At 40.5% G+C, this 24,868-nt stretch overlaps 2 protein-coding genes across 3 annotated transcripts; one reads left to right on the top strand and one right to left on the bottom strand.

Moving 5' to 3' along the window:
- On the bottom strand, window positions 1,126–2,154 carry LOC109840208. The gene has a single exon (XM_020408761.1). It carries the CDS (start codon window positions 2,152–2,154, stop codon window positions 1,126–1,128), a length of 1,029 nt encoding a protein of 342 aa, XP_020264350.1.
- On the top strand, window positions 10,045–21,026 carry LOC109843010 (transcription factor PIF3-like). 2 transcript variants are annotated; one of them, XM_020411933.1, is made up of 7 exons: window positions 10,045–10,454; window positions 17,824–18,772; window positions 18,857–18,955; window positions 19,037–19,102; window positions 19,194–19,259; window positions 19,536–20,100; window positions 20,564–21,026. In XM_020411933.1, the coding sequence occupies exons 1-6, from the start codon at window positions 10,369–10,371 to the stop codon at window positions 19,905–19,907; spliced, it is 1,638 nt and encodes a 545-aa protein (XP_020267522.1). In that variant the 5' UTR covers window positions 10,045–10,368; the 3' UTR covers window positions 19,908–20,100; window positions 20,564–21,026. The 2 variants fall into 2 exon arrangements, with proteins under 2 accessions (XP_020267522.1, XP_020267523.1); XM_020411934.1 differs by lacking the exon at window positions 20,564–21,026 and having other exon boundaries at window positions 19,642–19,767.

Genomic DNA, 24,868 nt, shown 5'->3' with positions numbered 1-24,868 from the left:
TGCATCAACAATGGACGAGCAATCCATTGCAATCTCTTAATTAGAGATTCTGCTAACCCGTTCTGGGTGTGAACATGTGCTACAGGATGTTCAACTTCGATGCCAGTTGCTAGGCAATAGTCTTGAAAGACTTGTGAAGTGAATTCTCCCGCATTATCAAGACGTAATTTCTTGATTTGATTATCGGGGAAATGAGCCCGCAACTTAATAATTTGTGCCAATAGCTTTGAAAAAGCTAAGTTGCGGGTGGACAAAAGGCACACGTAAGACCACTTGGTTGATGCATCTATAAGTACCATAAAGTACCTAAATGGTCCACTTGCGGGGTGAATAGGCCCACAAATATCGCCATGTATTCTCTCCAAGAAGCTAGGAGACTCTAATCCCACTTTCAGAAGGGAAGGTCTCGTGATCAGTTTACCTTGAAAACAAGATAGACATGAGTAATCACTCTTCTGAAGAATCTTCAGGTTCTTCAGGTTGTGTCCACTTGATTGGCTCATGATGCGGTGCATCATTGCTGATCCTGGGTGACCCAGTCTGTTATGCCAAAGTTTAAATTTCGGCAAAGAATGGCACTTCTGGTGCATAATCATGTTAGCTTCTACTGGTTGAATATATGTATGATAGAGACCCGACGGGAGTCCCTTGAATTGTTCTAAGATAGTTTTTGAACCATCTTTTTGACGAGTTACATACAAATACTCATCCTCATTTATTTCATTGGTTTCTAAGTGATATCCGTTTAAACGAATATCCTTGAAACTTATGAGGTTTCTATTAGATTTCGGAGAGAATAATGCATCTTTTATTATTAGTCTCGTTTTATTTGGGAGCAATATCATTGCTTCACCAAATCCTTCTATTATATTAGATAGTCCTGAAATCGTAATTACAGGATCGTCATAATCATATAAGCTATTGAAATAGCTTCTTTCGCGAAGGATTGTGTGCGTCGAGGCACTGTCCACAAGGCACTCACACTTCATCTATAACATGAATGCAATATTTTAATCTAAAGAAAATAACGATCTTTATTGAAAAGTAAATTGCATTACATGGAAAGTAAAGAACTAAAGATGAAAGTATTATGAGAATTTAAATGCATATAAAGATAACATGGATCTAGTCGAGAAGATCATCCATTTCGAAGTCATCAGCAGTGAACTGAGTAGACGGCTGCTTTTCCACCAGATTTGTTTCAACAGGAGACTTCTGGCTCGCTAGATACAGATCTTGGAGGTGTCGCGGAGTGCGACAGTTTCTGGACCAATGTCCAGTCATGCCACATCTGTGGCATTTGTCCTCCCAAGTGTTCTTGGGAATGGACGACAGCTCAGTGGTCTTCTTCTTCCACTTCTTCTTTCCCTCACTATTGCTGCTCTGGGGCGGGTTGTTTTTCTGGGGTGGACATCTGGCCTGCCACTTAGGGGCTTTCCCCTTGTTGAATTTACCCTTATGCTTTTTCTTCTGCTTCTGGGAAGAAAACATGTGAGCTTCGGGTAGAGGAGCTGAGCCTGCAGGGCGTAGGTTATGAGTGGCCAAAAGCAATTCTCTGTTTTGCTCCGCCATCAGAAGGGTGGAGTGCAATTCAGAATATTTTTTGAACTTTCGTTCGCGGTACTGTTGCATGAGGATTGCATCCTTCTCGTGGAAGGATGTGTAAGTCTTCTCCAACATGCGTTCCTCCGAAACTTCTTCACCACACAACTTCAGGCAAGAGGTGATATTATGAAGTGCTGAGTTATACTCAGCTACGGACTTAAAGTCCTGAAGTCGGAGGTTTTCCAACTCATAACGTGCACGTAGGAGGATTACATCTTTCTGATGTTTGTATCGGTCCTCAAGTGCAATCCACAATTCCTTTGGGTCCTCTACAGTCAGGTATTCGGCCTTCAGGGTCCGATCAATATGTCTCCTGATGTAGATAATGGCTTTCGCCTTATCTATATCAGAGACGATCACTGTAGTAGCAACCTCAGCATTATTTACAGCATTACCCGTACCAGTGGCCGGAGCCGGTGGAGCAGGAGTTGAAATTGTGGTTAATAAGCCCTGGGCACGTAAGTGGAACTTCAGGTCCACATGCCAACTCAAATAATTCTTGCCAGCAGCGTCAAGGACTTCGAAATCAACGCTCGCTATTTTAGCCATTTTATCTATGCATTTGAAAGACATGAATTAATAATAAGGAATTAAAAATTCATGCAATAAACATGTTGCGTGGATCAGCCCGTCACCAAAAAATAAAAAGTGTCCAAAGTCCGATTATACAGTCCAAAGATAACAAAAAAAAATACACTTAAATACAATTTGGAAAACCCTTGGGGGTCCCTGCATTTTGCAAAAATGCCTTCGTCTTCAATGGAATACACCGGTCTTTGACTTTTTACAATTATAACCTCACTACAATTTCTCTCTCGGAAGGAAAAGAAAATGCAAGGAATTTAAATTTGGTGACAAACAGGCTGATCCAAAAATCACAACATTATTTATTTAAACATCCACGCAATTTAATAATAATATATGCAACAGGCATAACAATTTTGGACAGTAAACCCTTGCTTTCTTGAATTTTTTTTTTTTAGACTTCTTGTTGTTTCTATGCGATACTGCCTACTTAATACTTTTAATATCATGTCAACATGAGCACATAAACATTTCTGTTTTTTATTTTATTTTTTTTGAATAGCAATTAACTAATAGTATTAATTACTAGTTATGCCAACAAATAATGAAAGCAATTAGATTAGATGAACAACAATAAAATTGCTTAATAAACTGAAAAATTCCCGAGTGAACAGTAACCCTCGGTGAACAGTAACAATTTTTTTTTTAAAATTTCCAGTTGTCATATATTATTCTACGGATTATAGTAATTACCTCTAGATCAAAGATCTAGGAATGATCGATACTAAAGATCCGTAGAACGCTGCCTCCTTGCGATGATCCGTCGAACGCTCCCGTTGCAACGAACCAGATCTCAATGCGCAAAAGAGGAAGGAAATATATATATTTTTTTTATGGCTCAGGGATTCAAGAACACTTCGTGCTGATAACGTGTTTGAAACTCTTACATAGGCCAAAGGCCTATGATGTATATTTATAGATAGTCAATGTGAATAGGTTGAGTATCCAAGAGTCACCCCCACTTAATGGGGTGTTACACCATCATAATGGGGTGTGAATGGAGGGATAATGAGGAGGAGGCCAAAGGCCTCCCTCATCTCATAATACTTCTTACCTTTTCTTTCTTTTGTTTTCCTTATTTTTCTAATCAACTCACAAAAAACTAAAAGAAGTTGCTGATCCTAATTCTCAGACTTTGTAGCTTGAGCGACAAGTTTAAGAATCAATGCAGGCTCCGCAAAATTCGATGCCTGGAACAAAAATCGAGCCATTGCCACCTTTTTCAGGTAATGGAGCATCTATCACCCACTCACCAGTATGAGATTCCAATGTCTTGTGCTCACCATCGAATGGTTCTGTCCTCAGATGCATTATGATAAGAAATAAACATTATAGACCACATTAAACTTTACTAGAACAGGTTCCAATATATCACACTTCCCAAATACTCTATCTTCACATTTGTAGGTCGTTACGAAGAATATGATATGATTCTGATAACAAAATTTGCAAACATATATACGATGACAGTCAACATACATGAGGCTTCAACTTAAATTGTGAGATCACCAAAAGTTTAGTCCCACATCAGTGGGTGACCAAACAATTGAGTGTTTTATAAGTGAAGTCGTGGGATTCAAGTGTAGCATCGGTTAGTCGATTTTGGCAGTGATTTGTGACAAATAACGTGCTGCACTATGTGGGTCCAATAGCTTGTTGTGCGCGAAAGCCACCAATCGTTGTGTTTCGAGGAACCAAACACAAACGCCGAAAGAGAAAGCCAAACAATGCAAAATAACGGCACAAACACAAACAAACGAATTTTACGTGGTTCGGCAAATTGCCTACATCCACGGGGCAAGAAGGGGATGAGGTTTTCACTAATAGAGAACAAGAGTACAAACTGAGATTACAAATCAATGAAACTCACCAATTAATCTTACCAACAAAACTCTTAACCTCTCAAACAAAACCCTAACCAATAGTTCCAGAAAGTACCTCTTTTCTGTGCTCCAAATATCCCCACGACAGCTCCCCAAAACCGTAAAATGTGTGTTGGTATTTATACCAAACACCAATCCCAAACAGATCAGGAAACCCAAACCAGGCCCAAAAACTCGATCCGATCGACCGACCTTGAAGTCGCGGTCAACCGGCCAGAAACACGAAATCTCAACAAAAATAATTACATGGTTTCGGTCGACCGACAATGTGGTCCGGTCGACCGGATAGGGTTCACGGTTGACCGAACCTATCCTCACGGTCGTCCAAACAAAAGGCCAAAAGAATACCATGTAGTGTGCACGTTTCCGGTCGGCCGAACTTGCTCCGCAGTCGACCGGACTGCATCCAAAATCCTTCTTGCTTCGTTTTTCCTGAACTTCTTAACTATTTTTGTTGTTTTTACTATTCTCCACCTCGGCGAAGTTTTTCAAAAACTAAGCCGACACCAACCAAATCAAATGTCTTACTTGTTGCGCGAAGTGAAAAAAATTCACGACAACGGACTCAATCCACAACAAGTCGAGGCCCAAATGAGAATGCGAACAAACTCCAAATGTTGGTATCAACTCACCAAATTGACTGCATCATAAAATGACTGTCTACGTATCCTCTTGTCCAAGGAATCAAGCATTCATATAATTCATCAAATGGCCTCCAAAAGCCCTCAATCCAATAGAAGAGTTCTAAACTCTTCACCAACAAATCTGCAGCTGATATCTCTCTCAATGGCCCCAAAGTGAAATAAACCAAACACCTCCACCTGAGGTGAACCAACGGCCATATCCAAATCCAAACTATATCCACCAGCTGCACTCGAATCAACCAACTCATCATCTACATCCACATCAACATGATCCCCAATCTGTGTCACCTCAGTTAGAATCTCAAACGAAACAGTATGATCTGGAGTATGTGGAGTAATCTCCACCCAATGTGGAGTAGCATCACCTTCCACCCGCTGCAATATCTCAACGATCTAATCAACACTCTTCACCTGTCGAGAGTCAAATGTGACATACTTGCTCAGAACAAAATCAGAAGCCAATACCTGATAATCAAACACGCTTCTGAATCCTAAATGTGCTCTCGGATCAAATCTCACATCCTCGATGTGACCATATGCTGGACGACCAAACATCCGAAACAACCCAATATCTGAAACAGCTTCACCAGATCCAAAATCTCTAAACGCAGCAGTCAACAACCTATGAATAAGATGGCTCCAATATGTCGAAGCCTTATCACCAGAACTTCTCTACAAACCAATGCTCGACATCAAACACTGATCCTCCTCCAGCAAGGAACGGGTAATCAAATCTGCCACCTTATCTCGTCGCCCTAATGTTTCCTCTCTAATGAAGTATCTCAAACTACTGTGAGCTTGGTACAAATGTAAAAAAGAACCCCTACCAAAATCAGCTTGACGTATTACCTTTCTACCAATACACTTCTTCCACCTGTTGTTGACTACTAGGACTTCACACCAACGGGACTTGGTTCAACCCACAAACGCCTAGAACAGTCACCAACACAGGAAACCAAATACCTATTATCTCCTAATAATGCCTCCTTGAAAGGTCCCCAAATGCCTGAATGAACACCACCTAGAAGACCCCTCGATCGATGGATAGAAGTACCAAACTCTACCTCGGTCTTCTTGCTCATACCAATGTGCTCACAGGACTTCAAATTGCAAGTCAAAGCACTCTTCAACAATCCACGCACGGCACCAATAATCGAATAACCCAGTCTCAACAAACGCCACAGTCTAGCCAAATCCAAAGAAACTGTCAGCTCTCTACCAATCACATGCTTCCAATCAAATTATACAAATTCTTCCTCCTGACGCCCTTCATCACAATCATGGACTCAAATATAACCTTCAAAGATGTATCCTCTAAGGTCATCCTATAGTCTGCTGCCTCCAAAACTTCAAGTGAAATGGTGTTCTTCTTTAACTAAGGAACGAACTTACTTCATCCAACTCCCGAATCACTCCATCACACATTCTAATATGAATAAAACCGATACCACCAATAGGATATTCATGATCATACCCATGAGCATGACATACCCTCTTTCCAACTCCTAAAAGCTGGAGAACCAACCCCTCCTAGGACAAATATGGTAAGAAGCACCCAAATCCAACATCCACTCTGTAGAGTTGGCAACACAAACTGACGGTAGTGCAGGGCATGAATAGCCCGAAGAATTTGAATCTGAATTGTCGCCACTAGTCTTGACAAACATTCACCTCTGAAGCTTGAATAGCTTTCTCCTTATTCTTTCCGACTCGATCAACCAACTTTGGGCATTCGGCTTTTTAATGTCTATCCTCTTTACAAAAGACACACTGATTCTTACGGACTCTAAGATGTGCCCCTCTAGACTACAACCTCCTATTTTAGTTTGGACTATTTGCTCTTGCGACCAATGCCCCTACTACTGTATCAATCGACGTCTCCTTATCCTTCTTCTGAAGCTAATAATTCACAAGTGCAACGGTGACCTTACTATACGAAAGAGATGTTTTCCCATTAATTAGAGTAAGGACGAATGTCTCATATTTCTCATCGGGCAAGGAACTCAACAATAACAACACCTTATCCTCATCTTTAATCATCACATCTACATTCGCCAAATCCGCAAAGAAGATTCGTGTAGTGATTCATGTGATCACCAATGGAGGTCCTTTTCTTCAATTGGAAGCGATAAAGCTTCCTCTTCAAATGTAAGTAATTTTTCACACTCTTGGTTAAATACTTGCTCTCTAGGATCTCCCAAATCTTCTTAGCCGAAGTCTTATTGATCACATCATATTTTAGATCTTGGGTAAGATAAGATCTAATCACACCACACGTCGTTCGATTCATCGTTTTCCAAACCTTTTCCTCAATGTCATCCGGTTTCCCGTCCAACTCCAATGTATCTTCCAAATTTTGTGCTTTGAGCGCATCCAAGACTTCACATCTCCGAAGACCAAAATTATTAGCCCTGTTAAATTTCTCTACATCTGTTTTTATAGAGTGAATATTCAAACTTTGGACGGTCTTCATGCAGGAAGTACCCTCCATAACTACTTCTTTCTCGACCATCTTTCTCAAAGCACCAACAAACCAGTACGGAACAAATGAAAAAAAGATCCAAACTGAAAAGAAATATTTTTACCTCCAACTTAAACCCTAACAAGAGTCTCCAAAAGATCTCACCCCCACATGACGGTAGACAAGATCTATAATAGTAAAAATCTCACCTTTATCACCAACTGAAGCACTAGACGAGCTTCCAAAATGATCTACTCCTCCATCAAACCCAAGCATAGCCAAAGCTCTGATACCACTTGTTGTGCGCGAAAGCCACCAATCGTTGTGCTTCGAGGAACCAAACACAAACGCCGAGAGAGAAAGCCAAACAATGCAAAATAACGGCACAAACATAAACAAACAAATTTTACGTGGTTCGGCAAGTTGCCTACGTCCACGGGGCAAGAAGGGAATGAGGTTTTCACTAATAGAGAAAAAGAGTACAAACTGAGATTACAAATCACTCAAACTCACCAACAAAGCTCTTAATCTCTCAAGTAAAACCCTAACCAATAGCTCCAGAAAATACCTCTTTTCTATGCTCCAAATATCCCCACAATAGCTCCCCAAAACCCTAGTGTGTTGATATTTATACCAAACATCAATCCTAAACAGATCAAGAAACCCAAACCAGGCCTAAAAACCCGATCTGGTCGACCGACCTTGAAGTCGCGGTCGACCGGCCAAAAACATGAAATCTCAACAAAAATAATTACAGGGTTTCGATCGACCAACAATATGGTCCGGTCGACCGGATAGGGTTCGTGATCGACCGACCTATCCTCACGGTCGTCCGAACAAAAGGCCAAAAGAATACCCTGTAGTGTGCACGTTTCCGATCGACCGAACTTGCTTCACGGTCAACCGGAATGCATCCAAAATCCTTCCTGCTTCGTTTTTCCTAATCTTCTCAACTATTTTCGCCGTTTCTATATAGCTTACACCGCACCAACGGACTAGTGGGCCCGAGGCCACCTCTAATGTCTGTGGAGAATTCAGAAAAATCTAGATTTGTTTCATAAGTCGACTCATGCACAGGCATAAGTCGACTTATGGTAAGTCGACTTGTATCTGTGCACGAGTCGACTTACGTTCTGTTCTGGAATTGTTAGTTTTGGCTCTGTCAAGTCGACTTATCTCGACTTATCAGGGCTGATAAGTCGACTTATGATCTATTCTCCAGTTGTTGATTTTCGTTCTGCCAAGTCGACTTATAGCCCCTGTTAAGTTGACTTATAGTGGGTTTTCTGCACAGTTTGAGTTCCTATTTGGATTCTGTTTGGAATTTGGTGTTTGATATAAATACCAGCACGTTTTAGGGTTTCTTTGGCTTTGATTGAGCAGCGAAGGAGATATTTGGAACACAGAAAAGAGAGTTTTCTGGAGCTATTGGTTAGGGTTTGGTTTGGAGAGATTTAGAGATTTGTGGTGAGATTAATTGGTGAGTTTGAGTGATTTGTAATCTTAATTTGTACTCTTCTTTTCTATTAGCGAAAACTCCATCCCTTTCTTGTCTCTTAGACGTATGCAACTTGCCATACCACGTTAAAATTGGTTGTTTGAGTTTGTACCGTTATTTTTTGTTTGTTTTGTCTTCTCTCGGCATTTGTTTTGTTTGGTTTCTCAAAGCACATAGGTTTGGTCGCTTCCACGCGCACAACAGTGTCCACATCACCTGGCCATGATATGGGGATAGGCTAATTGCCATGTCGCGATAAGAATGTCTCTTTTGTAAGGTGGGTGATAGCGTGAAGTCGTGGAATTCCAATCATAGCATCATAGTCAATTTTGGCAATGATTTGAGCCAAATAACACGCTATACTCAGTGGGTCCAACTGACACCGCACCAATGGGGTAGTGGGCTTGGGGCATGACATAAATGCTTAACCTAAGGAGTATCGCTTTTAATTTTGAAGACTTTTGCTCTATGGACCTACTCTCTTATCTGTATTCAGATGTTGATCTCTGGCACACATGTCACTGTCATCAACAAGTGCTTTTATTACCTCAACAAGTTTTACTTATGGTTGGTTATTACAATCGTTATGCTCTATATATCCCCACAAGTTGAGTGTGAACCGAAACTTCGGTTGAGCGTCCCATTCATGGGGACACGTTTGACTATTTTATGCAGCTCTATTTTTCTTTTAAACCTATTTTTAATGTGTGCTTGATAGGATTCGAATCTGGTTTGCTTGGTTACCATCTTAAAACTCTTCCATTGCATCAAAACTCCGAAGTTTGAGGGTTGTAGTTTTATTACTTAAAATGCTTAGCTCTGGGATTATTTTCTTTGCCCGTTCAACTCCCAGTACGACGCATATATGACCGAGATAAAATACGTTTATCAAAGCGTCTGCCTAATAGGGGAAGCAAAAAATAAATATATATTGATTTCTGCTCTTAGGACTCTACATATCTTTGAGATCAACTAGAATATCAATTTTTCTGAAAATGACTGAGAGGACCAACAGCCTCCAAACTCCCAGGTCTTAAGCACTGCATGAGACAAGCTCATACTTAGTAGAATATGCCTAACACCACACTTAAGACTGCTAATTCAATATGTTTATGCCCCCATGTTTGTTTCATCTTTCATGTCCCTAAAGTAGACTAGATTCTTCCAACAATCTAGTTGCCTGTGGTGAATCAGCCCACTGAAATCAAGGATTATCTTAATACAAGTCAAACTATATATATGTCCTTAATTAAACCCAAAAGGATGGGTTTTTTTTTTTTTTTTTTTTTTGAAAGTGAAAGATGGGTATATTAGATTGACTACCCGGCTACTTTATCCCCTTCTACTTGAAAACGTATCCGTGTTATTTTTTGCAGGACAGACGTACCTTATCTCTTATTCCTCTTGAAAATTGCAGGCACGAAAACAAACCCTGCCTGTTGCTTGGTCTCAAGACCAGTCATTTTTCTGTAACTATTATTAGCTTGAGCTTTTTGAAGATTTGGGTTAAGTTATTCCTCACTGTTGGTGTTCCTCAGTGCCGGGGTTCTGATCAGATTTCTGAAAGAAGGAGAGAAGTTATTATTAATTTTTTTTCCCCCTGGATGAGTCTGTTTTTACCTTCTCGTTGAGAGTATTTCTTGAGGAGTAGGTCTTGATCTTAAAAGTCTGCTTCGTTCTTTTCCCACCACCATGCCTCTCTCTGAATTTCATAGAGCTGCGAGCAGAAATCTTCATTCTACACGATCCCTGATGACTGCTGATGTCTCTTCCTCTGTGTATGTCTATATTCACGTTCTTCTCTATACTACTACTTTTATTTTATTTTATTTTTTCTCCACCCCAAGATCACTCACTTATTATATGTGCTCATGTGTGAAAGATCAAGGGAAGGATGTTATTCGGGGACTCCGGTAGAGATTGTTCTCTTTTTTGTGTACGCGGCAAGAGGAGAGGACTCCCTTCTCTATTATGGGCGTGCCATCCCCCCTCTCAGTTCCCCAAAATACCGCCTGAAATCTCTCAATATCCCACGTCCTCCTCTTCTGCCGTTAAGCAGACCCGATCTCCCACTGAAATATCCCCACGATCGTGAGATATCTATCAACAAACCGAGTCAGGTTCTTAATCAGATCGGCGTAAACAAATATTGGCACCATTGAGGCCAAACCACTTACATCTCCCACTTAGCCGAAATGGCCAAATGTTTTCGCAAGTACAACACTCCTACATCCGTGAGATGCGTGACTCAAGATGTAATTCCATACTCCCACTATTCGTGAGATATATTTATATTTTCCTCTACGTGAATAAGCCGATGTACAACCATTATCCATGCATATCGTTCTCCTTTCATTTTTCATGAAAAGTTTCCTTGACTTAGACATTTCTACAGTCCCATCAAACCAACATGTTTTGATTGAATGTACCTGCTGGTGATACCGCTTTGTCAAGGGGTCAGCAATCATTGTCACTAGTAGTGAATATAAGTAACACTGACTTCTTCTTTTTTCCAAGCAATATCCGCAATATTAATGATATTGCTATCGTCAATATTTTTTCCTTAAACTGTTTGCACACACGTTTATTTTTTTTTTTTTGATCAAGCTGTGGCTGCTTGATTATTCACAGTATATCTCAATTGGTCATCCACCAAATTGAGATCCAAGTCCTTTAGGAAACCGTCTTATTTCTCAGACTGCATGAGTAGTGGCCATACTAACAGAGCTATGTACTCAGCTTCTTGTGTGTATCTTGCCACACATCCCTATTTCTTACTACCCTAAGAAACAGCTGCACCACCAAAAAAGAACAAATGTCCAGAAGTGGACTTCCCGTCATCTTTGTCTCCTCCGAAATCAGCATCAGAGTAACCAAGAACCTCAAGCGAATCTGCTTGATAAACTAACTTATGGTGCACAGTACCTTTCAGGTACTTCAAAATCCTCTTAACAGAGCGAATCTGCTTGATAAACTAACTTATGGTGCACAGTACCTTTCAGGTACTTCAAAATCCTCTTAACAACCTCCCAATGTGCTGGACCAGGATTACTTTGATATCTACTAACTAAACTCACCGGATATGCCAGGTCTGGTCTAGTACACAACATTGCATACATCAGGCTTCCAACAGCTTGTGCATACGGGACACTAAGCGGTTTCTGCCCTTCTCCAGGACATTGTTCTTTACACAACCGCTTTCCCATAACCAAAGGTGTTGGCGCAGGATTACAATTCTGCATTCCAAACCTTATTAAGACTTAACATTCTAGACTTTCTATCCCTAAGGATCTGTATACCAAGAACATAGGATGCATCTCCCATGTCCTTCATCTCAAATTCACTACTAAGTGCTGACTTGATTCTGTTCAGCACTTCTATGTCATTTCCAGCCAGCAAAATATCATCCACATACAAGGATAATATTGAGAAACTGCTACCACTCTTCAAGACATATACATAGTTATCCAATTTATTTGCAACAAAACCAAGCTGGATAACAGTATTGTGAAATTTGAGATACCACTGTCTAGATGACTGTTTTAAACCATATAAAGATTTCTTTAATTTATACACTTTGTTTTCTTGTCCTTCAACCTGAAATCCATCAGGTTGATTCATATATATTACTTCCTTCAACTCTCCGTTGAGGAATGCAGTCTTGACATCCATTTGGAAAAGCTCCAAGTCAAGATGTGCAACAATTGCTAAGATAATTCTTATAGAAGCAAACTTAGCCACCGGAGAGTAAGTCTCCTGATAATCTATACCTGCCTTCTGAGTAAAGCCTTTAGCAACTAATCGGGCTTTAAATGTATCAATAGACCCATCAACCCGATATTTCTTCTTTAACACCCATTTACATCCTATGGACTTCCTATCTTCTGGTAAGTCACATAGCTCACATACATTGTTTCTCTCTATTGAGTCAAGCTCCCTTTTCATGGCTTCCAGCCATTGTTCTGATTCATGTGTCTTCATAGCATCCACATAATTCAAGGGATCAGCTTGCTCATCTATGTCAATGTCTACCGAGAAACAGGATGGTTCGCATGAATACAGATAATAATCATCCATCCATGCAGGTGTAGTTCTGGGTCTTTTATTACCACTAAGGTTGACAGGTTGGACATGTTCTGCTGGTTGATTTTCCATAGGCATATTCTCATTTAAGGGCTCATCTTTCATTATTGGATGATTTACTCCATCCACTATGTCCAGGTCATCGTTGGGAACATCATCTAAGTCTAATAGAGGTTGTACTGCCTCTTGAACTTGCTCCTTTTCCTCTAGATTTTCTAGAAAAGTAGCATCTTTACTTTCAATGACCCCTTTCTCTTCATGGAAGAACCTATATCCTTTAGACTTTTCAGAATAGCCTATAAATCTACACTTTAAGGTTTTGAGATCCAGCTTATCTCTAACTTGATATGGAATGAGAACATGTGCAACACAACCCCATTTTATTAAGTGACTTAATTCAGGTTTGTGTCCATTCCAAATCTTATACGGTGTTGACTCGACTGATTTTGTGGGAATCCTATTCAAAATATAATTCGCAGTCAATACTGCTTCTCCCCAAAAATCCTTGGAGAGACCAGAATGTGACAGCATACATCTCACTGCATTCATCAATGTTCTATTTTTTCTTTCAGCCACACCATTTTGTTGTGGCGTGTAAGGCATAGTGGTATGTCTCTTAATGCCATAATGAATACAATAGTTTTCAAATTCCTTTGAATTGAATTCTCCACCTTTATCAGTTCTTAACACCTTAATATATCTTCCAAGTTTCCTTTCCACTTCTGTCTTGTATCTTTTAAAACATTCAAATGCTTCTGATTTTCTGTTTAAAAGATACACAAAAGTATACTTGGAATAATCACCTATGAAAGTTATAAAATATTCTTTATTACCACGTGTCTTTACGCTTAACGGACCACAAATGTGAGAATGAACTAACTCTAAAAGTTCACTTGCCCTCTGACCTTCTGAAAATGACTTTCTAGTCATTTTCCCTGTTAAGCAGTGTTCACAGGGTAATGTCCTTACACCTGTCAGATTTGGTTAACAAAATCCATTTTAATTATCTGATCTATCTTCTATTACCTAGGGTGTCCTAGTCGCTCATAAGGTGCCATATGGATCAAAAATCAGATAAAAGACACGAAGGAATAAAGCAAATCAGAATTCTTATTGGGCAAAGTTTCAGGTTTTAACAACAATAAGACAAAATAAATCATGTTCGGCGTAGCAAACTTAGCCCATAGCAAACCTTTCTTGTCTTTCCCAATAGAGATCCGCTATTGTTGAAAAGCTAACTTCAAGGCCTTCTTCAGGGAGGGGCTTGGACGGAGATCAGATTTCGTTCATTGCGCAGGTGGCATAAAAACTTCCTTGAGACCGGCATGATGCTGTCCCGCAAGATCCAATCTGTAGAACCATTACCTTCAACATCTAGGTAGAGTATTGTTCCCCATGTAAATCCTTTGATCTCCCTTCTTCAGCTCCTTGAACGTCGGCATATCGGCGCTTCCTTCGTCTTTGAATATGTTCGGGTAGACCGGTCCGCGAATCAATCACCAGCCACCGGAGCGTCTGGTAGTTGCAGCATTGCACTCAATGACGCGCGATGAACGTCCGCGCTTACGGCGGAATCCGTCCTTGTTCCTGGGCGCTTGGGACCGCCCTTGTTCTTCGCCTGTGGAAGCAGTTGGCTTTGAAGTGCCAGAACTTCCTACAGATATATGCATATCCAGGAGTCTCTTCTTACCGAGGAGCACGTTGGCTGGCCAGGGTCCTTTGAAGGGAAGGTTTGACAGGTTCTTCAAACTGATGATTTCCTTGTGCCTTGCGATAGTGAGCCTGCATTTGCTTCTTCTTGTCTGCACAAGGTTCAGCATCTGAAACCTTTTCTCCTACTATAAATTCTTGTTCCATGCTAATTGGGTTCTGGTAAAATAGTAAACAACGTTTAATAGTTGCCATTAGCCTAAGTAGTTGTGGCAGGCCCATATCTAGTGACGGTGGCAAGCTATTCAAAATAGTTGCCACTTTAATCTGCAGGAATTCAGATCCTGCTGAAGCCTGGAGGTCCTTAGCCATGAACAAGATCTGTTCACGGGATGTTCGGTAACAATTTTTCACAATCTGCTACGACTTGAATTAAATCCTATGCATCAAGAGCTGTATGTCACGCAATCAGAGTAGTGTCTACTTCTCTTTAATTGCAAGCCACGATTTCCCTAAGCCGCGTATTGTAGTTTTTCAAAACTTTGATTAAACATATCTTCCATGAACATTAACATTAAGGCTTTTAGCCTTTTTGTCCTTAGTTGGCCGACTGTTCAAGCTCCTTATTCTGAGCGTGCAGTGGGGACGTTCACCGGGCAGAGTTGGTAGCGAGAAACCTCTAGGACAGGTATCTAGATTGTCATGGGATAGGAAGTCGCATACTTAATTTTTCTATGGCCACATATCATAGTTGGAACCATTAAGGTGTTGCTATCTCTTACAGTAGATTTTGGTAACAATTCATTAATTATCTGATCTATCTTCTATTACCAGGGTGTCCTTAGTCCATATCCAATAGATCCAAAATCAGATAAAAAACAACAGGAATAAAGCAAATCAGTAATTCTTCCCCATTTCAAATTTCAGGTTTACAACAGAAAGAACAAACACAGATCATGTTCCGGGTACACAACTTGCCCATAGCAAACACTTTCTATGTCTTTCCCAATAGAGACCCTATTGTTGTAAAACCTAACTTTCAAGTCCTTTCTTCAGGAGAGCTGGTGGACGGAGATCAGAATTACGCTTATGGCCAGCGCAGTAAGAACACTACCTTGAGAACCATGATGTGTCCCCAAGATCCAATCTTACGACAAACCACATACCTTCAACATCTAGGTAGTATTGTTCCCGAACATGTAAAGTCCTTTGATCTCCCATTCTTAGCTCCTTGAACTCGCATAATCCTCCTTCGTCTTCTCAATATGTCGGCGTAGCTCCCGAATCAATCACCGCCACCGCGTCAGTAGTCCCAGCATTGCCACTCAATGACAGCCGAATGAACTCCCGCTTACGCGATCCCTCCTTGTTTTCCGAGCGGTTCTTGGGACCGCCTTATTCTTCGCCCTGCGACATGGCTTTTGAAATGGCCAACCTTCCTACAGCATTATAGCATACCAGGAGGTCCTTTCTTACCTGCTGAGCACGTTCGCTGCGCCAGTCCTTTGACAAGGAAGGCTTAGACAGTCCAAACTGATGAGTTCCTGTCGCCCTTGCGATAGTGGGAGCTGCATTTTGCCTTCTTCTTGTCTGCACAAGGTTCACCATCTGAACTTTCTCAGCTAGTAAATCCTGTTCATTGCTAACTGCGGCTGGCCAAGTCAATAACACGTTAATGGTTCCATAAGCCTAAGTGTCTGTGGCACCATATCTAAGTGAAGCGTGGCAAGCTATTCAAAATGTTGCCACCTGCAATTTCTCAGGAAAATTTCAGATCCGCTGAAGCTAGCGTCATTAGCCATGACAATCATCTTGTATCACATGTTCGGTAACATCTTCACCTCCTTGCATACGGCTTGAATTGAAATCATGCCATCCAGAGCTGTCATGTTCACCCTCAGAGAGTGTCATATACTTCTCTTTAACTGCAAGGCCACATTCCTTTAGCCGTAATTATTAGTTTTCAAAAAATTTTGATTAAAACTATCTCCAGGAACATTAACATTAGGCTTTTAGCCTTATTGTCTTTAAGCTGCCACTGATCAATGCTCCCTTTTCTTGAGCGTCCAGTGGGCATTATCACCAAGAGTTGGTGCCAGAAACATCTAGGACAGACTATCGTAGATTGTCATGGATAAGTCCGTACTTAACTCTTTCCTAATGCACATATCATGAGTTGGAAACATTAAGGCGCTTCTATCTGCCAGTTCAGATGCAATCAACTTACTAGCCACATGACGATTAATAAACGCTGTTATGTAGTTTTCAAATCAAGAATTGATTTTTAGATTACTAAAGAATAAAAAATTAACTTAAAAAAAAAAATAAACTTAAGTAGTTGATATTAAAAACCTTTTTTTTTTTTTTTTTTTTTTTTTTTTTTTTTTTTTTTTTTTTGAATTTAGTACTGTAACTTCATAATAAAATATAAAGATAAATGATTAAAAAAAATATAATCAACAACAAGATTAGTTTAAAAATTCGCGAATTTCCCACGACTAGGCACTTAGATGAGACACTATAATAACTTAATATGGCAAAATGAGGTCTTTATATGAACATACTTTAGAAATAATGGATTAATAAAAAAGAACTTATCATTCCTTTCTTGTACTCTTCCACAAAAAAAAATTACAAAACAAAACGTGCATCAACTATAAAAAATAGAATGGATGCGGTACTTCAAGCAGGGTGCGGATAAAGAGTATTAAAGGGAAAAAAAATTCTAAAGAAAACGCAGCACCTCAAAACTCTCCCAAATAAAAATAGAAGGGATGGGTACTTACAGAGAGGCGGTGAAGGAAGAGTGGAATTTTTTTTTTTTAGAGAACTGCGTTCTTCCGGAGAGCAGCTGCGAACAAGTTGCTGCGTGGGTCGACGGGCGTGGATCTGCGGTTGTGGGGATCAGAAGACGGTGTTACTAGGCGGAGCCTGGGGCTGCCTTAGAGGAGCAGATCGGGTCTGGGAGAGGAGATCAGGTCTGGGAGGAGTTTTTTCTTTTGAAGGCTTGAAGTTGTTGGTCGGAGCGGCGATCGCCTCCAGAATCGTCGAATTTGAGGGAGACAGCGACGGAAAAATTAGGATTTGGGAATCGTACCAATGCTCTGATACCAGTGAAAGATCAAGGGAAGGATGTTATTCGGGGACTCCGGTAGAGATTGTTCTCTTTTTTGTGTACCGCAGAGGAGAGGAACTCCTCTCTATTTATGGGCGTGCCATCCCCCCCTCCGTCCCCAAATAACCGCCCTGAAATCTCTCAATATCCCACGTCCTCCTCTTCTGCGTAAGACCCGATCTCCAACTGAAAATATCCCACGAATCGTGAGATATCTATCAACAACCGAGTCAGGTTCTTAACAGATCGGGTAACAAATTTGGCCCATGAGGCCAAAACCACTTACAATGTGTTCCTAGGCCTGATGACGAATTTGTCGAGCTGCTATGGGAAAATGGCCAGATCGTTATGCAAGGACAGTCGAGCAAACCGAAGACGAGCTCTCATCCAAAGGTTGAAGACTGGGATCACAGAGATCCCACAATCCAAAAGTTGAGCCACCCCGAGGAGTTTGATTCCGTAGCCAGCGAGGCATCACTTGCAGTGCCTTGTTCCGATATAGGATCGTACGCGCAGGACGATGATGATGATGGTGTGGCTCCTTGGATTACTAACCCGATGGAGGATCCTTTTTCCTCGGAGTTCTTCTCTGAGTTTGTCGGCATTAACCCAAACCCTCCCTCGATCGAAAGAAGCGATGGGCATAGCTCTAGAGCTCTCAGAGAAGGCTCGGGGCTTAGTAAGATTGGAGGCAACCAATCCCAGGGTTCTGTTCTGAATAATGCTATGTCCAGAATGTCGGGTTTCGGGGCCGATGATGACCATTTTCGGAAGCAAGGCTCGGCATCAGCTTCCAAGCCATCGGGAGCAAGCAATGGAGTCGGAGTGATGAACTTCGCTAATTTCTCGAGGCCTGCTTCCCTTGCTAGAGCTAACAGTGAGAGCTTGCATAGGTTGAAGACGAACGAGAAGGTGTCTTTGGCTTCTGCAAGCACCAATCCTACGGAGTCCACATTGATACAGTCTAGCGGGGCCCGAGGAAATTTAGCTCTAGATTTGCAATCTAAGGTTAACAATCACAACTATGCTAGTCTTGTTGCCAACAAAGGAAGCATATCATCTGATCATCGCATTGATCATCAGAGATCAAGATTTGCAGCGAGCATTCCTGTGGCTGAAAAGGGTCCTGAAGCAGCTGTTGCCTCTTCTATGTGCTCAGGCAGCAGCGCTGGAGCTGCGTCGAGTGATCAAAAGCATGGAGCGAAGAGGAAGGATCGAGAAGGAGAGGAACTTGGGTACCATAGTGAAGTATGCATACAAAATGAAAGGAGAGAAGAAAAAAAAACTCTTATAGAAACTATCATTACGGCCTAATTAATTGTTTTTGGTCAGGATGTCGACGATGATGGCTCGAAGAAACCTGTTACGGGGCGAGGAGGCTCTAGCACGAAACGAACACGTGCTGCAGAGGTGCATAATTTGTCAGAAAGAGTGAGTACATTTTTTGCGGTTCTTCGCCGTCTTGATTTGGGCTTGTAATGCGGAGGTATAAACTGATTTCCTTATGAACAGAGGCGGAGGGATAGGATAAACGAGAAAATGCGAGCGTTGCAGGAGCTTATACCCAACTGTAATAAGGTATGAATCCCGTTTGATGTCACATGATTTTATTTTGGTACTACTGGTCTAGTGTTGGATGAAATGAAAGAAATGGGGTATCTTTTTCAAGGTGGATAAAGCTTCGATGCTCGATGAGGCCATTGAGTACCTCAAAACTCTTCAGCTACAAGTGCAGGTAAAATTTTTACCCTCCTCAGAATAGTATCATGGGCTAACTGCGGATGGACCGCCTGTACTATCGTCTGATTGTTGATAGACCTCATGGAGTTCTATTGGCATGGATAGACCCTCTTGAGTTGCAGATAGACCCCCCGAGATATCTTTTTCACGCTTAATAGAGTCAGAAAGGTTTACTCTAGGGGTCTATCCGCAGCGATGGACTAGAGGGGTCGATCCGCACTTTACCCTACTCTCACTTGTCAGGTTCTCAGTTTGTCAAAAGTCAACACAGATGATGTCTATGGGGAATGGACTATGCATGCCACCAATGATGTTACCGTCCGGGATGCAACATATTGGTGCACATCCAATGGCTCATTTCTTGCCGATGGGTGCAGGAATGGGGATGGGCATGGGAATGAGTTATGGGATGGGGATGCTCGACATGAACGGGTCTCCAAATTTCCCGGTTATTCCAGTCCCTTCGATGCACGCATCACAATTCTCGTACTCGTTGATCCCAGGGACCTCAGGTTTTCAGATGCCAGGATCGACGGGTGTTCAGTTGTTCGGAATCCCCGGGCATGGGCAGGGAATTTTGCCCGTGCAAGAATCGAACACGGAAGCAACCATGGATCAGCCTAGAACGGGCAGAGAGAACTGATAAACAATGAGTTGCAGCTGGCACCTTCCTCTTGTTTAGATTTTGATTCCTGATCAATGTTGCATTTTGCATTTCTCGGTCTGATTAGACCTCATTACCGCCGGTAGCAAAAGGGACGTTTGTTCGGGAATCAGGCATTGCATGTTGATGGAAAAGCGGTCGCAAACTCTAAATGATGCGGGAATGTGTTGAGGTAGGTAACAATAGAGTGAGTGTTTCATATGTTGATTGTGGTTTTCCAAACACATCCAAGGGCTTGAATTTTATGTAGGTTTTTGTTAATTTACAGGAGGACAGTTTCTCTATTTTTTTAAAAAACCCAATTTTTAGATTTAATTATAAAATTCGTACATTTAATAGCAAAAGTCAACCCACTTTTTCAAATGGGGTTGAGTTCTAAAACTTCTGACCCGTTGGATACAAGAGGTTATCACTTCCTGGTATTTTTTTGCATGTAAAAGGTACCAGAGATTGCCAATATCAGGGTGTTTAACAGATAGATTTTAATTTAAAAAATCAACCAACTTCTCGAAAGTTGGTCTGTTTTTCTTAAAATGTAACCCGGGTCGAATTTGGTAATTAAACTTCAAATATGTTTTTTTCTTTAATATCTTTGTGCTTGAACAATTCTCTGACTGGCCATTTGCTTGATGTAGAGGGACGGGAATGGCGCGCTCATTTTTTCGGAGGTGAGAAGTGGCAATCACAATGGCGTTCTGACGCGAGAACATATTTGCAGTATGCTATCATGCATATCTCTTGAGGACGAGGGTGACTATTGGTCCAGATGCCTTCAAAGATGATGATTGTGAGAGAAAGATGACCCTCACTTGGAAAAGTGCTGAGTTTCTAACTTCATTCTGATGCACAACGCAGAAAGTTTCTGAAGTTCCCTTTTGAAGCCACATGTTTTTGTGGTTTATCACATTACCCTTGTTATAATTTAGATAAACCCTTCTTAACTGTTGTACAGTTAATGTATAGCCTGCTTTTGTAAGCGAGTATGCATATGGTAAGTATCTGTATCATATCCGAGTCATATCCGAACAGCTTGCACCCTTACTTGTACAGCTATTCTATAGCCTACTTCGGCCAAATTTATGTACTACTTTCACTGCACAAGAACTTCGTATCTCTTCTGGTTTCAGTAAATGTAATAGAGCAACATAAACATATTCTAACTTGATCTACATGCTCAACCTGAGACCTCTGCTCAGTTAATATCGTAAAAGAGAAAATTGGTGGGTGAGTGGGTGGGTGGGGGGAGCTTTCTCAAGTATTTTGATCATGCTAAAGGTTTTAAAAGGAAAATGGTAGGGGCCGGCACACCCTCAACCACAACCTCAACCACACCCCCTCTTTCATTTGATATAGTGCACCGTACCCCACATGAGATTTTAAAATTTTAAAATTATATGTGAGACCGGGGGTACTATAGCAAATGAGAGAGGGAGTGTGGTTGAGGTTGTGGTTGGGGGTGTGCCCCTAGTGCCATCCGTGGTAAAATGCAAATGGAGGTCATCAGTTAACCTTATTGATTAGATTGGACGTCACGGATCTGATACTGTTTTATGATTAAACTACTGAACTCAGATCGCTTTGATTGATGTCAATTATACATAGATGATACTTACCCTTTTTGGTAACCCATCCCATCTCATATTATAAAGTTGGTAAAGGAAATGTTATCTTCAAGATTCCCTTACACCTGATAATTAATTTGCCTCATACTTGAAAAATTTTTCCCCCTTTTAGCTGGCAATGGATAAAATATGCAGCTTCAGCATCTAGTGCATACATCAACTTGACTGAGATGAGCATACCCCGTACAAATAATAGATGCCTTGGCATAATATGCTTTGTGTCACGTGTGATGTCTTCCCTTGCAATCCTAAATTAAGAGAGAAGGTGCATCCTTTTTATTTAGATTTGACAACTGCTCTCTCTCTTATTATGTGAAAACAATGACCGGTCGAATAAATTCTTTATTGAACTACACGAGACGTCGATCACTCTTAAGGCGGAAGATTGTTATTTGTGAAGCCTGGTTTATATTTAGAATGCACACCCCATGAGGTCCTGGAATTGAAAGCCTACAAAATTGCTTGTGACGCAGCGCGGGAGTTGTAGCATCGGAATCCACCAAGGACAATCTTTGAATCCATGAAGAGCTTCGAATCCACGAAGTAAATATTAAAGAAAAACAAAATTTTATTAATCAAAAGTTATTATTCACCTTTGGGGTTACATAATTCTTATTAAATAGAAAAACAAATAAGACTCCTAGTAAGAATAGAATTACAAAGAAATAGAAAGTATCAAATTCTATCCTGAAAAGGCTCCCTATAATAAAGGGAACAAATCATGAATCAAAATTGAATTTATTTCCTAATCTAACTGGACTCTAATATTAAATTTATTTCCTAATCTAAATAGACTCCAATTTTATTACTAAAAATAAACTAGAAGCTGATTATTTTTGGATTTCAGCCAAAACTAGGTATTACTGATGAGATTTTAAAAATCTGACAATCTGGTTGGCTCCGTCTCGCCGAGATAGATGATTTACATATATAATATGTTAGAATTCTCCTTCCGGGTTGAAAAATATGACTGTTTCTTTGCAGAAGTTAATAATACGTGTAACTTGTGATTCTCTGAATCCTCCATGAAATTGTCCGTTAAGCGTCCTACATCAGTCTCCCCTTGTTGAAAGAAGCTCGATCCCGAGCTTATATTTGTTAGAATAGTAGCTTCATTGATAAATAATTTTCTTCTTTTGCAACGATCAGCATCCGCCTTGTATTTAGTATTGATCTTCCAATTTTGTTCTCTTACCTCCTCTACTAGGACTTCTTTTGTATCAAACTTGTGTATGAATCTTTTCCATGACATGTGTATGTAACTGGCAGCATGTGACTCTGTAGTCGACATGAAAAACTCCTCCAAATATTTTCCTTATTGCTTCCCATATTCTAGCGTCGATGGTATCATCTTACCATTGTTGAAATTATTGATGACTATTGCTTCCAAAAAATAATTTTCTTCCTCCTACTTCATACAAAATTCTTTCATCTCCTTTATCTCAAGCTCTCTATCAAGCAATGCACACATATCATCAATTGCCTCGCTCTCTATTTTATCATTCTCCTCCATCGGGACAATATCAATATGTGTAACATCACTCACAATATCATGTAGATTATTCATCTTTACTATCATATCACCATAATGAGTCTCATGCATAATGATTGTTTGCACCTTAGGAGGAATTTCGGTAGGGGCAGGTTCTTCTTTTTAGTTACAACCAAGTCATAGACCTCTTCAGATTGCTTCAAGTTTTCTGCTAAAGCCTCGTTGTTTCTTTTTAGTTACAACCAAGTCATAGACCTCTTCAGATTGCTTCAAGTTTTCTGCTAAAGCCTCGTTGTTTGCCACCAAAGGTTTAGACCTCTTCAGATTGCTTCAAGTTTTCTGCTAAAGCCTCGTTGTTTGCCACCAAAGGTTTCTTCTCCTTAGTAGCTTTTATCTTAGATGGCTCCTTTTCTGTAAAAGGCAGAAGTACAATTCGGCGTCCATCTTTCTTGAAGATATAAACATTATCTCTACTTCTGTGGGTAGCTCTAATATCAAATTTCCATGGCCTACCTAAAAGCATATGACAAGTATCCATCTCGACCACATCACACAATACATCATCAAAATACATGTGACCGATAGAAAAAGGTACACGACACATCTCATCGTTCTGCACATCATTGTCCTTGTGAATCCAGTCAATCTTGTAGAGAGGTGGGTGTTTCTCTGTCTTCAAACCTAACTTATTCACCATACGTCGAGAGACAAGATTCTTTCTGCTGTGATTGTCAATAATAACATCACAAATCTTTTGCATCACAGTGCACCTCGTGCGGAAGATATTATGCTCTGGAGGTGATTCTTCTCTCTTTATTGCTTCTTTAGTGCTCTTCCCAACTCCAAAGTCTTGCTTAGGGTCATTGTCGCTGTTGAATTCATCATGTGGAGTCGAATCACGTCGTTGGCGACCATCAACGTGCTTTCGAACTCCTCTCGTGTTCAGACGCTCCACTGCCGATGCAAGTCGTTCTACGATAGTCTTCATCTGATTAACACTGGTCTTCAGCACATCGAACTCAGTTCGAGAAATAGGGGCTTCATCACCTGCCATCGGATCAGAGGAACAAGGCTCTGATACCAATTGACGCAGTGCGGAAGTTGTAGTCTCGGAATCCACCAAGGACAATCTTCGAATCCACGAAGTAAATATTGAAGAAAAACAAAATTTTATTAATCAAAAGTTATTATTCACCTTTGGGGTTACATAACTCTTCTTAAATAGAAAAACAAATAAGACTCCTAGTAAGACTAGAATTACAAAGAAATAGAAAATATCAAATTCTATCCTGAAAAGACTCCATATAATTGAGGGAACAAATCATGAATCAAAATTAAATTTATTTCCTAATCTAATTGGACTCTAATATTAAATTTATTTCCTAATCTAAATAGACTCCAATTTTATTACTAAAAATGAACTAGAAGCTGATTATTTTTGGATTTTAGCCAAAACTGGGTATTACTGATGAGATTTTAAAAATATGACAATCGAATTGGCTCCGTCTCATCGTGATAGATGATTTACATATATAATATGTTAGAATTCGCCTTTCGGATTGAAAAAAATGACTGTTTCTTTGCAGAAGTCAATAATATGTGTAGCTCGTGATTCTCCGAATCCTCTATGAAATTGTCCGTTAAGCATCCTACATCAGCTTGCCCAACTACAAGGTCATGCGGTGTGTCAGCAACACTGGCGCCAGTCCCACTAGCTGATTAGCTGATGAGGGTCCATAAAAAATTGAATCTACAGTCTGTAACATGTGAGAACTTTCTCGTAGACATAAACCCTACCACATGTAAACTGCCTATTTGATTACCAC

Source organism: Asparagus officinalis, chromosome 5 (assembly GCF_001876935.1).
Source record: "Asparagus officinalis chromosome 5, Aspof.V1, whole genome shotgun sequence".
Classification (NCBI taxonomy): Eukaryota; Viridiplantae; Streptophyta; class Magnoliopsida; order Asparagales; family Asparagaceae; genus Asparagus; species Asparagus officinalis.
The sequence above is the reverse complement of the archived record's forward strand: the minus strand, read 5'-3'. Positions and strand labels throughout refer to the sequence as shown.